General features: G+C 37.8%; 1 protein-coding gene across 1 annotated transcript; it reads right to left on the bottom strand.

Annotated features, from left to right (window-relative positions):
• Window positions 1–9,713: 9,713 nt before the first annotated feature.
• Window positions 9,714–12,376, bottom strand: LOC107871583 (LRR receptor-like serine/threonine-protein kinase GSO1). Its single transcript, XM_047412285.1, has 5 exons — window positions 12,015–12,376; window positions 11,844–11,932; window positions 11,526–11,593; window positions 11,261–11,428; window positions 9,714–10,826 (listed from the first exon to the last, which is right to left on the bottom strand). Exons 1-5 carry the CDS (start codon window positions 12,374–12,376, stop codon window positions 9,714–9,716), a joined length of 1,800 nt encoding a protein of 599 aa, XP_047268241.1.
• Window positions 12,377–13,358: the final 982 nt, after the last annotated feature.

The following is a 13,358-nucleotide window of genomic DNA, read 5'->3' as shown; positions in this document are numbered from 1 at the left end:
AACATCCTCCAGGTTCTTGATCTGTCTAATAACAGCTTGTCAGGAACCATTCGACGTAATTTGGGGAACTGCAGGTCTCTCATTTACCTTAATCTTGGACAAAAAAAGCTCCCTGGAAGTGTTACAGAAGAATTCGAACACATTACAAGCCTTCGTTACCTTGACCTGAATGGGAATCAGTTCGAAGGTTCTTTTCCAGCAGTGATTGAAAACTTCCAAGATTTGGAGATTCTGAACTTGGCAGGCTACGTAACAATATATTGGGAACAAATTCATACTTATGTGGTTCTCCTGATGAGATGGATTGCAGCAACAATACACCTTCTATTGCCGAAAAAATAGAAGAAAAATATGATCAAGAAAATTTTCTGTTTGTTTTAGTTATATACTTTGGCTACGTAACAGGAATTTCTGGATTGTTTTTGCTCTAAAATTTGATGGAGGACAATTGGAGGAGCACGTACTGGAGGGCGATACACAGAATCGTTTTAAAAATAGTGAAACGTGTACCATGAACAGAAGTTGTAAACGACGATGTTGATTTCTCTGTTGTATACTTTTATAATACTGTAAGAAGTGGTTTGATCTATTTCTTTTGGATTTTCCTGGTGTCCCGTATTTGTACTGGGGCCCGACTAAATCTGCATTGTCGATAAGTACTGTTTCATCATAGCATGTTTATGATATTAAGTTCTTGACGATGCTGGTTATAAGCATTTTTTATACACTAAGCATGAGCATGTAGTTTCACTTCATGATGCATACTTTGGTGATGACGATGGTCTGTGGGTGAGTCCGGCTTGATGGACAAACGTTAGCTTTGAGCCCGATACACGATGAAAAAGACATCGGGTTTACTTCCAGTGTACTATAATGATAAGCTGTAAGGTTCGAGTTTGTAATGCCCCGCATTTCGGGCTACAATATAGACCACGATTCCGATGCGTCGATAACCTCGAAGCCATAAATTCTATGCCAGTATGGCATGTTAATTATTTGCATAGTATGTGAATCCATTCAAGCTTGAATTTAGACCATAGAGGTCCTTCAACTCAAGGACGAGTTGAAACTATTTCGATCGATTAACTTTTAGTGGACGTTGTAATTTGCGTCAGCTTCCATCAACCATAACTCTCTGTATATGTCGAATTAGAGAGCCTACTATGTGTAAAATTACAGGTCTTCGAGTTAGCTTTCTAACGATACCAATCTTGCTAAAATCCGGCACTCGAGCAAGAAGTTATGGCCTTTCAAAGTAGTAGGCGGTGCCTATGTAAACATAGGCAATAGTATAGACGTTTCCTATGTAAAGGTTTCAAGTGACTTAAACACTCCGTTTTTGGGGCAAAATGGTCCTTTTCCACCCTTACTTAGCCCTAAACACGAAATTCAGTTTCCAAAGACCCCAAAATACACCTTCATTCATCAAAATTGTTCAAGAACTTTCTCTAGGGTTTCAAAATAAAAATCCAAGCAACTCAAGATTCAACAGTGGGTTTTAAAAACTAATTGCATATTTGGAATCCTCTCAACGTAGGCTTCAAGAAGCACCTATCATATTCGCATATAGAGGTATGTGGGGTTATCTCAAAAATCTCATGGGCTTAAAAATTCATGATTTAAAAATGGGGGTTTTGAAATTATGAATATAAACATGTTTCAAGCATCTTTATGATATTGATTTGGTCTTTAGGCCTAATTCCAAAGTAATTTGATATATGATATATGTTTATGCATGTATTCCAAAAAGATGTTAACTTGAGAGCATGAATGATATGGAATCCCTCTCTTGATGTGAATTTTTTTTAAATGTTCATATGATGTAAATTGTTTGAAAACATCTTGAAAAGCATGACATGAAATGTTTTGAGAATTGATATGATTTTGACTTAAAAATGAGAGGGCTATTTGTGTTGAAACATGTTGAATACAATGGTTGAATGAGATGAATGATGTGATATTGATGGCTTGCAAGTCGGGTATGAAGATACCCTACAGAATATGATATGTGATTGAATCAGATGAAATTTGAATGCATTGATTTTTCATGAGATAGGTGGATGCTCAAAGAAGGCGTTTGAGTGTAAGGGTTCATCGCTGGAAACCGTGTTTGCCGACATGGGAATTTGGTACCCTGCTTTGTGATCTTGCATACCTGACTTTATGTCATTCCCAAATTGGGACTATGGTTAGGAACCCTGCTTTGTGAACTTGTGCACTAACATTGGGTCGAGACACCCTGTTGTGTGATCTTGTGTGTCTTCCCCTCACTTATACTCTAATCTCGGTGGCAACCGAGGTTTGACAGTTGGTATAAATGTGATATGTAGGGTATTCCACCTAGCTCAGCTGCATTGCATTGTTGTTGAAAACAATTACATTACGCCTATGTGTTTTCAAGTGATCTGATATGAAATTGCTTTATAATGGCTCTCAACTATATTTTATAAACATATTATGTTTTTTTTTGATATCTCTGCGTACCAGTACTTTTGTATTGACCCCCTTCTCTCCCAGGTTCGGAGGCATAGTCTAGGGGTCTAGAAAATTAGTAGATTTCCTCAGACAGATTTGCAGAGTTACTTGGTGAGCCTTCTATATTTTGGAAGGCTTGATATCTGGCATTTTCATTTATCATTTATTAGTTTTGGGTCTACTGGGGGTCTTGTCCCAGTTTTTAGATAGATATTTATTTTAGTCATGTAGTAGAGATTTCACAGACGTTATAGAGATGTTGTGTTGAGATTGTGGGACATTATTCCCCATTATTGCTTTCGTATGATTCCTGACCATATTTCCATAATGTTGTTTATCTTCCTCATTTTTTTCATATGAATTATGTCCATGACTACCAGACAGATAGGGGTATTTCGGGCCTTTATGGTTTGGGATACTCGTCACAGCCAGTGCCCCGGTTCAGGTCGTGTCAAACTTGGTATCAAAGCACGGTTCATGGTCCCAGGGTGTCTTCGAAATCGCGTCGGGTAGAGTCTTGTTTATGGGTGTGTAGCACGCCACACTTATAAGCAGGAGGCTACTAGGTATTTAGGAATGTCTCTCTTTCTTCATGTTCTAGTTTGTGCAATAGAGTTAGAATGTTCCTCTTTCATACTCAAATTCGTGCTATGGTGTCACCCATACGAAAGTAACAGTCATCCCAATTCTTTCCTTACTCGGACATTCTCAGACATGTCTCATCATTGGGCCGATTCAAGTACAAAAGTTTAGAGTGTAAATGGTATAGTTCGTTCTAATCGAATCATATAAGATTTTCGCAAAGACTTGAGAAGAGTCCGTTAGTACTTCAGAGTATATTGTTTCTAGTGTGAACCTTGATTTTGATAAAATCGTGCTTTTCAGCCTGCAGTATTAAGAGTATTCAGTTCTTTTCAGAACTTATGTTGCCAGTGTCATGCTTCAGAGGTAATAAGGTGTACCAGAATGTTGGAACTGTATTTTCACCCGAATAGTAGTGTGTGTTAAAGTGCTGTTGTCATGACCTATTGGTAATGGAATTAGACCAACAAGTTGGTGATGTGAAGTCACAAAGTTAGAAGTCAGAGTGAGGATGATATACCCCTTTATAGTGATAAACTAATTTGGTAGCTAGCAGCATGTGTGGACAGTATGGTAGTCCATGGAGGAAGTGTTTGACTCCGATTTTATTTCTACATAGTAAGATGTGTATTCTTAGTTCATTGAATATTGCATATTAAATCTCTATCTCATGAAATATTGTCATCAAAGTGTTGTTAAAAAATAAAGTCTATTGAAGCCGTGTGGGGCTCTTTCGATTCACTAGCATAGTTGACTTGTCATTCATCCCATTTTCTTGTTCAAAATACAAAATCAAAGTCTAGTGAAGCCGTGTGAGGCCTATTTTGATTCACTAGCAACTTGTTGTTCTTGTGTAGGTTTATTGTATGTATAGCTGAATCTGATTGCATGAGATTGGGCCGGTAAAGAGATGATTCGTCCTTGTGTGTTAGTTTATTAGTAGAAGATAGAGAAGGAGTTATTAGGCGAGGTGAATTATCCTTGCTTGAAGTATGAAAATGGCCAGATTAGCCAGTAGGTTATAAGTATAGACTCATGGTTATTGTGGACCTTGAATGTAGTGTAAATGTACGCTTGGGTAAGTAATAGTGATGTGAGAAAGAAGTATAAGTAGATAAGATTGTACGGGGTTATAATATAAGAATAAGGTTGACCATGTCTATTATGAGGGTTTAACCCCCTTGACCCTCTAGTGCTACTTGTGAGAAGGTATGTAGTAGATTTTTGAGATATTTGGGTAGAATGTCCCAATTTGATGGATTAGTAAATTTATATTATGTTGCATTCTTCATTGATGGTAAATGATTGATACTAAACTATAGGCTTGAATTTAAATGGTGTGGTGGTAAATAGTGGCAAGAGTTTGATGATGCATGTTTTGTGGGATTAAATTAGTAGGCTTGAGGTGCTAAAATAGTACATGCTAATGGATTATGATAAGAAAAATCATTAGGTCATGATTAATTATTGTGGTTATGAAGTTCTAGTGCACTAGTGTTTCATAACGATTTCTTTTAATTATGCTAGTTATATGGTAATGGAAGTGATCTAATAGGCTTGAACGGTGTATGAAATGGCTTAAGTTTAAGTTGATTCGTAATGAAGTATAATGTTGTAGGTATGGTGGGTAAATGTGCCCAAGGTGATATGGAGTTGTGGCATTTCTCTAAGACTATTACATGTTGCGTGTGACTAGTGGTACCGTTGAGTTTCTAGTTGGAAAAAGACTAGTTAGATGGTATATGGTGTTCTAGATAGCCAAGTTAAGGAGCCTTGATTGATAGTGTTGAGCCTTTTGATGTGATCTTGATTCTAATAGTAGAGGGATATAAATTTGGAGTCGCAATAGTGGTAGGCTGTGTCGAAAGTGATATGGTTCATCAAAGGCTTGGTGATATCCATGTTAAGAATTAGAATCTAAGTTTGAGTTTTGAAGGTTGAACCGATAGATATAAGTGTGCAAGCATTATACTATGACTATTGGTGGCTATGGAAAGATAGAGTGTATCCCAGAAGGTAGTCATTTGGGTTGAGTTCTACGATATGCTTGTATTGTCATTTTTTTCAGACCCTAGAGTGCAGTAAGTGTAGTTCAATTAGAATCTGGTAAAGGATCTCCCAAACTCTAGATGATGACTTGAAGCTAAGGGGTAGATGATAGAACGAATGACCAAGTAAGGCTCTCAAATTCTAGTAGTGATGTAGTATGATTTGGAACATCAGAAAGTGAGGGTGAATCTCAACCCATTCTTACCTCAGTATTTTTTTTTAGTTATCCGGATGCTTACTCATGCCTTACATAAAAGTTAGATAATCATAGTTCGTGATCATGCTTATGATAGAGAATCACGTGCTCTTCCAGATTCCTAAATGAGGAACTTCAGCTCATTCAATAGTCGGAATCACATTCCTTTATGTTATGAACTCTAGTTGAGGTCATGCAACTCATGACGCATGTACTCACTCTTTATAGTGTGCTCAGTCCCGTATAAAAATCTTTTCATGCTTCAGGGTCTTATGTTTTAACCTTTTAGTGACCCTCCCTATGCAATGATAGTGGTGATGATGTAAATGTTCTTGTTGATGGAAGATCATAGTATGCTTGTTTAGATAAGGCCATAAGTATGAATTAAGACTTGGGGTCAAGTCTTTGATACATGTGATGGTTAGTGGAAAAGTTTGTGTGTGTATGTTTTTAGGATAGCGCGTGGGAGTTATATTGATAATAGTTTAGAAACTATGTGAAGTATGTATTTATGGGTGATTGACTTGAAGTTAACATGTGGTTATAAATTAGGCTTGAATGACGTTTTGGGATTGTATTGGAAGGTCGCAATATGCATTAGCGACTTCATATTAAGAGTTCAGAGTAGTCATTGAAGTGGTAAGGCATGTTATACTTAGGATGTGATCTTTAAAGGAGATATAGAAGATTGCATCATATGGTTTAGAATAATAGTGTGGTCTGGCATGTTGTATTTTTGTGACTTAGAGTTAGGCTTGATCACGACGAAGGGATTAAGTTATTTCCGACATTAGTAGAAAGATTTGTCAATGCTCATATGAGAATTTTAAGCTGAGTTGAATGAATATGATATTTAAGGAGAATAGTATAGTTAAGTGATATTCGAGAAGTGTTCTAAGCTTGAAAGTAAGAAGTTGTAATGCCAAAGGCCTGGTAATTCTATCCTAATTCAGGAGTTATATTCCTATGTTCCAGACTGCAGAGTAGTGTCAATGTGGTGATTCCTCAGTTGCATGTCTTGTGTAATCCATACCCAAGATTCATGGCTCCCTATTACTGCTAGAATCTCTTTAGAGAATTGTTTTGAAGAGATACTTCAATTAAGTATGAGGGCGTAGTATGATTCAGTCTATATGGCCAATAAGTCAGTTTAGCAGTTAGATTTGCATGACTTGTTTTCTCGTCCTTGCACTTATTCATGCTACTCGAAATCTCAGACATGCTACTATTCCAAGATAGAGTATACCAGTAGTTGCTAGTATAGCTCAGTTCATGTGTCATGTACTAAATTCAAATTCCAGATGTTCAGTTATGATTCAATTTGTAGGTGCCTAGTGCATCGCCTCAATTTTTTTTTTCGAGTATCTTAATGAATTGAGCATTCATAGAGGGACATAGTGTCCCAAGGGGGAGATACCTCATTCAGTTGCATGCATAGATTCTTATTACAAGCCTCGCACCAGTTATCATTACGTAATCAGTCATACATTCATACATTAGTTCAGTCAGATATGCATGCATTAGAAATGCATGTTCAATATAAAAGTTCAGCTTATCAGTGTATTCAGTCCTGCGTTCATGAGAACAACTCGGTCACAGATCCATGCATCAGATATGCATGATTCATTATGAGAATTCAGCCTATGAGTAGCTTCAGTTGTGTATTCCATGCCTCGGATATGCAGGTCCGGCATAAGCATTTAAAACATCAGTAGTTCCAATCCTATAGTCATGTTTTCGATCAGTGTATTCTTTCTTAGGGAACATATCATGTCCGCGTTACCCTATACCCTTAAGACTTCGACATTCTATTCATCATTCGGGGAAGAATGATCCCAAGGAGGAGATAATGTAATGCCCTGCATTTTGGGCTACAATATAGACCATGATTCCAATGCGTCGATAATCCCAAAGCCATAAATCCTATGCCAATATGGCATGTTAATTATTTGCGTAGTACGTGAATCCATTCAAGCTTGAATTTAGACCATAGAGGTCCTTCAACTCAAGGACGAGTTGAAACTATTTCGATCGATTAAGTTTTAGTGGACATTGTAATTTGTTTCAGCTTCAATCGATCATAACTCTCTGTATATGTTGAATTAGAGAGCCTACTATGTGTCAAATGATAGGTCTTCAAGTTAGCTTTCCAACGATACCAATTTTCCTAAAATCCGGCACCCGAGCAAGAAGTTATGGCCTTTCAAGATAGTAGGCGGTGCCTATGTAAACATAGGCGATAGCATAGGCGGCGCCTATATAAACATAGGTGATAGAATAGGCGGCGCCCATGTAAACATAGGCGATAGCATAGGCAGTGCTATGTAAAGGTTTCAAGTGACTTAAACACTCCGTTTTGGGGGCAAAATGGTCCTTTTCCACCCTTACTTAGCCCTAAACACGAAATTCAGTTCCCAAAGACCTCAAAATACACCTTCATTCATCAAAATTGTTCAAGAACTCTCTCTAGGGTTTCAAAATAAAAACTCAAGCAACTCAAGATTCAACCGTTGGTTTTAGAAACTAATTGCATATTTGGAATCCTCTCAACGTAGGCTTCAAGAAGCACCTATCATATTCGCATATAGAGGTACGTGGGGTTATCTTAAAAATCTCATGGGCTTAAAAATTCATGTTTTAAAAATGGGGGTTTTGAAATTATGAATATAAACATGTTTCAAGCATTTTTATGATATTGATTTGGTCTTTAGGCCTAATTCCAAAGTGATTTGATATGTGATATATGTATATGCATGTATTCCAAAAAGATGTTAACTTGAGAGCATGAATGATATGGAATCCCTCTCTTGATGTGAATTTTTTTTAAATGTTCATATGATAGTAAATTGTTTGAAAACATCTTGAAAAGCATGACATGAAATGTTTTCAGAATTGATATGATTTTGACTTGAAAACAAGAGGGCTATTTGTGTTGAAATATGTTGAATACAATGGTTGAATGAGATGAATGATGTGATATTGATGGCTTGCAAGTCGGGTATGAAGATACCCTACAGAATATGATATGTGATTGAATCAGATGAAATTTGACTGCATTGATTTTTCATGAGATAGGTGGATGCCCGAAGAAGGCGTTTGAGTGTAAGGGCTCATCGCTGGAAACCGTGTTTGCCGACATGGGAATTTGGTACCCTACTTTGTGATCTTGCGTACCTGACTTTATGTCATTCCCAAATTGGGACTATGGTTAGGAGCCCTTCTTTGTAAACTTGTGCACTACCATTGGTTCGAGACATCCTGCTGTGTCATCTTGTGTGTCTTCCCCTCACTTATACTCTAATCTCGGTGGCAACCGAGGTTTGACAGTTGGTGTAAATGTGATATGTAGGGTATTCCACCTAGCTCAGCTGCATTGCATTGTTGTTGAAAACAATTACATTACGCCCATGTGTTTTCAAGTGATCTGATATGAAATTGCTTTATAATGGCTCTCAACTATATTTTATAAAAATATTATGTTTTTTTTTTATATCTCTGCGTACCAGTACTTTTGTATTGACCCCCTTCCCTCCCAGGTTCGGAGGCACAGTCTAGGGGTCTAGAAAATCAGTAGATTTCCTCAGACAGATTCGCAGAGTCACTTGGTGAGCCTTCTATATTTCAGAAGGTCTGATATCTGGCAGTTTCATTTATCATTTATTAGTTTTGGGTCTACTAGGGGCCTTTTCCTAGTTTTCATATTTGTTTCAGTCATGTAGTAGAGATTTCGCAGACGTTATAGAGATGTTGTGTTGAAATTGTGGGATATTATTCCCCATTATTGCTTTCGTATGATTCCTGACCATGTTTCCGTAATATTGTTTGTCTTCCGCATTTTTTTTCATATGAATTATGTGCATGATTACCAGACAGATAGGGGTATTTCGAGCCTTTATGATTCGGGATACTCGTCATGGCCAGGGCCCCGGTTCGGGTCGTGACAGAGTTCATCTCACTATGAGGGTAAGACATCGTGTTTGTGTATTATCATGAATGAGCTCAATTGTATCTTATATCTCTTATTTATAATACCTCACGTAGTCGAATAGAAACTACAGCTAACAAATCAGTAACAAAACGATAACTGTCTAACTAACTGAGATGACCAGTACTACCTATAGGAACAGCGAACAGTATTAACCAACTTTCAAATTTAACTACTGTTTCCTTCTCGATATCTTGTTACTTCAGATAATCAACCTTCTCGATAACTCTTCTCATTCATAACATTGTATCAATGCAACATGACAATATGATGATGATGTGAGAGACCACGCTGATGGTAAGACATGGGGTTTGAGTCCCAACTTCTGTTTGTTAGACGCTACCGTTATGAGTGTGCATTGGAATATGCATAAAGAACTTGGACTCAAATTACTGCTGTCAGTGCAGTATTTAATATATGTACATATCATAGCTTACAGTTCACTATTTTCGACACAATTTTGTCTACTGCCCTCCAATACCTGTTCCTCCAGTTGTCATCTATCAAATATAACAGCAAAAATACACCAGATATTCCTGTTGCAAAGCCAGAGAATATAACTAGAACAAACAGGACATTTTCTTGAACGTATCTGTTCTCCTTTGTTTCATTGGTAGAGGGTCTGTAGTTTTTTCTGCAGTTCATCCCATCAGGAGTACCACACAAGTATTTGTTCCCGATATATGCTGTTCCGTCTTGATACAAAGTGTCAAACTGTGGATTGGTTGGAATACGTCCGCTCAAATTGTTATAAGACAAGTTGAGATACGCGAGAAAATTCAAGAGTGTCAATGTAACTGGAATTTCACCTGTGAAATGGTTGTAACAGAGATCCAATGACTGGAGGGAAATCATCTCGCCCATAGTCTGTGGGATCAGCCCAGTAAGATTATTATGTGAGAGATTCAGGAACGGGATTCCATTTAAAAGGCCGATTTTCTCAGGGATTTTACCGCTAAGAGCATTGCTTGAGACATCAAATCCAGTGTTGTAGGAATACACTGACACATGAAATCGCGCCTGTCCTTTGGTGACTATTTCTAACTGAGCACCAGTGAACTTGAGGGAGTAATAATAACCTAAGATGGTCGTCTGATTTTGTGTTTTCGTCATCTTTTTCAATCCTTCAAAGTTCTCAGGAATCGTACCGGACAGCTTGTTCCTGGACAAACTAATAAATTGTAGATTTTCCAACTTCATTACCCCTTCCGGTATAGATTCATTGAATGAGTTTGATGCAAGCACAAGGATGCGGAGGTGGTGCAGGTCACCGATGAACTTTGGTATCCTTCCTTTAAACCTATTGCCTGCCAAATTCAGGATCTCCAGTTCTTGAAACTTCTCAATCACCGTCGGAAAAGAACCTTCAAACTCATTTCCATTCAGGTCAAGGTAACGAAGGCTTGTAATGCGTTCAAGTTCTTCCGGAACACTTCCAGTGAGCATGTTTTGTCCAAGACTAAGGTAAATCAGAGACTTGCAGTTCCCCAAACTGTGTGGAATGGTGCCTGACAGGCTATTATTAGAGAGATCAAGAACCTGGAGAACATTAGTTGATTAGCAAAGTGATTCAGGTATTGGACCGTGAATTTTGTTTCCGGATAATGATATTGACCTGATTGCTGGAATTTCTCCTATCTGCACTGGAATTGAGCCTACAAAATTGTTAAGTGATAAATCGATGACATTAAAATTCTCGAGCTGGGTAGGGATACGGCTTGAATTTTGTTTCCGGCTAAGTTTACTATTGATGGGAAAAGTGAAGATTTCATCTAAATCGTTGGAGGTATAACTCCCTCGAAGTTATTCATCGATAAATCTATTACAGATAGGGCTGGTAGACTGAACAACAACAAGTATAGTATGGCTCCTGATAGACTGTTGTTCACCAAAATTAAAATCATGAGGCTCGTCAGATTTGAAAAGAACTCTGGGATTTCTCCTCTCATATTGCAAGATGTAAATTCCAAAACCTTGGGCTGGAAACTTTGCACAGCGTGTTGATACTGATCATCGTTTTCCACTGACAATCCATTAATTCCGAAGGAAATCAGATCCAATCTAGACTTCTGGAGCAAAGACAGCGGCACATTACCATTACGGTTATTCTTATTAACAGAAAGATACGAAAGCTTGGGAAGCTGAAGTATGCACAAGGGAAGGCGTCCTGTTAGATCGTTCCATTCTATATTCAGGTACTCCAGTGAGAGGATTTGACAAATCGAAGTAGGAATATACCCTCGTAAACCATTCTGGATCAGAGATAAGTATTGGAGGCTGATCAAACTGGACATGGACACAGGAACCTGGCGAGAAAATTTGGCTGTTAAGCCTTTTTAAGTTTGCATTTAGCAAAATGTCCAACCCTCTTCAAGTTTTTAATTTGCAAAATGGCCTACTTTTATTCTCTCATTTATCGGACAGATAATAGATCTGTCGGACAGATAATAGTTCTATCTTAAAAATGGGTCATCTCACTAAATAAAAAAACTTAAGGTCCATTTAATTAAATAATAGACTTAAAAAGTCTATTTAACAAAGAATCCCGAAGCTGACCTGTGATGTTGTTGTCATTAAGTGTCAGCGATCTTAATTTCTTTTGTAACTGAAGAAGGTATAGACCCTTGGATCGAGCATCCATCAGCCTGGAAAAAAGTTAACGAAGTTGAGTTGCTTAAAGAAGGAGGAAGCGTTCTGCCTACATGAGTGAAACTTATGTCGAGAAACTTCAACTTTGCCCACGAGGCTGAAAACATTGAAACAAGATTTATGGTCATAGCAAGATTGCTAGAAACATAAAGGTGTTCAAGTTGAGGAAGGTAAGGGATATGACCATCTAAATTGTTGCCACTAAAATCAAGAGCGGAGAGGGTTGTGATGTTCGATAACATATCAAGGATCGTGGATGTTAGAATGTTAGAGTGCATATCTACAACAGAAAGGCTAGTAAGGTTAAGTAATTGCCCTATCGGAATTCTTCCTGAAATGTTGCAGTTGGATAATTGAAGTAATATGAGATTTGAAAGTCTCGATACTGGTTTAGCCCAATGAAATGATTCCGAGGACTTTGATAGATCAACACCTGTCATTACTAGATATCTGAGTTTTCGGAGCCCTTCTAACCACCTTAGATTTGGACTAGACAGATATTCATAGCTTATAAAAGAAAAAAATGTGCCAACATCTAACTTTGGTTGTAATGTCAAGCTAGCAGAAACAGAAGAATAATCAGGTACTAAATTAGCGCACGAAAGTATGAAGTATAAGACTGTTAATGGAATGAAAGGAACGATACTTCTCATTGATTGTAGACTGAGTATATATAAATACAATACAACAAAGAGATAAACTAAGAAAAGGATAATACTTATCTATATACAAGAGTCCTAAAGAGAAGGAACTACTAAATTTGAAATTTAAAAAATAGGAGTTGATTTTATCCTTTATTACACCCCCGCAAGTTGGTGGTGTCAACAACACCCAACTTGGAAAATTGTTGTACAAAAGTGGCTTTGGGAAGTGTTTTTGTGAGTATGTGTAACGCCCCGAAATCGGGTCCCGAGACGTCACACGGTGCTTAGGATCACAAGTGACCCCAAGCTAAGTGACCCCAAGCTAACCCTTCTACTGGCATAACTCATAAGCAACTGAACAAAAAGTATAAATCTATACAAATCTGCGGAAAATAACTCTTTTCTGAATATGATAGCTACAAAACTAAATTTACAAGATTACAAGTCTGCTTTTTACAACCAAAACTCAAACAGAATACAACAACTTCTACTGACTGTATATGAAGCCTCTACTAGTACTGACTGTAGGTAGCCGGGTCATGACTCCCGACTAACCCAACTCAATACGACTGAATAAAGAAAATACAACATTTCTCGAACTGTACAACTAACTCAAGCCCTTGAATCAAAAGGACTCATCACCTGCTGACTGGATGACGCGAACTGACTGGATCTGAAGATGTACACTATACCTTGTACCTACATTCCGAGAAAATGTAGCCCACATACGGATATGTGGGTCAGTACCATGGAAACGTACCGAGTACATGGGGTGCAT

This window comes from Capsicum annuum, chromosome 5 (assembly GCF_002878395.1).
Source record: "Capsicum annuum cultivar UCD-10X-F1 chromosome 5, UCD10Xv1.1, whole genome shotgun sequence".
Classification (NCBI taxonomy): Eukaryota; Viridiplantae; Streptophyta; class Magnoliopsida; order Solanales; family Solanaceae; genus Capsicum; species Capsicum annuum.
This window is presented reverse-complemented; position numbering and strand designations above follow the sequence as displayed.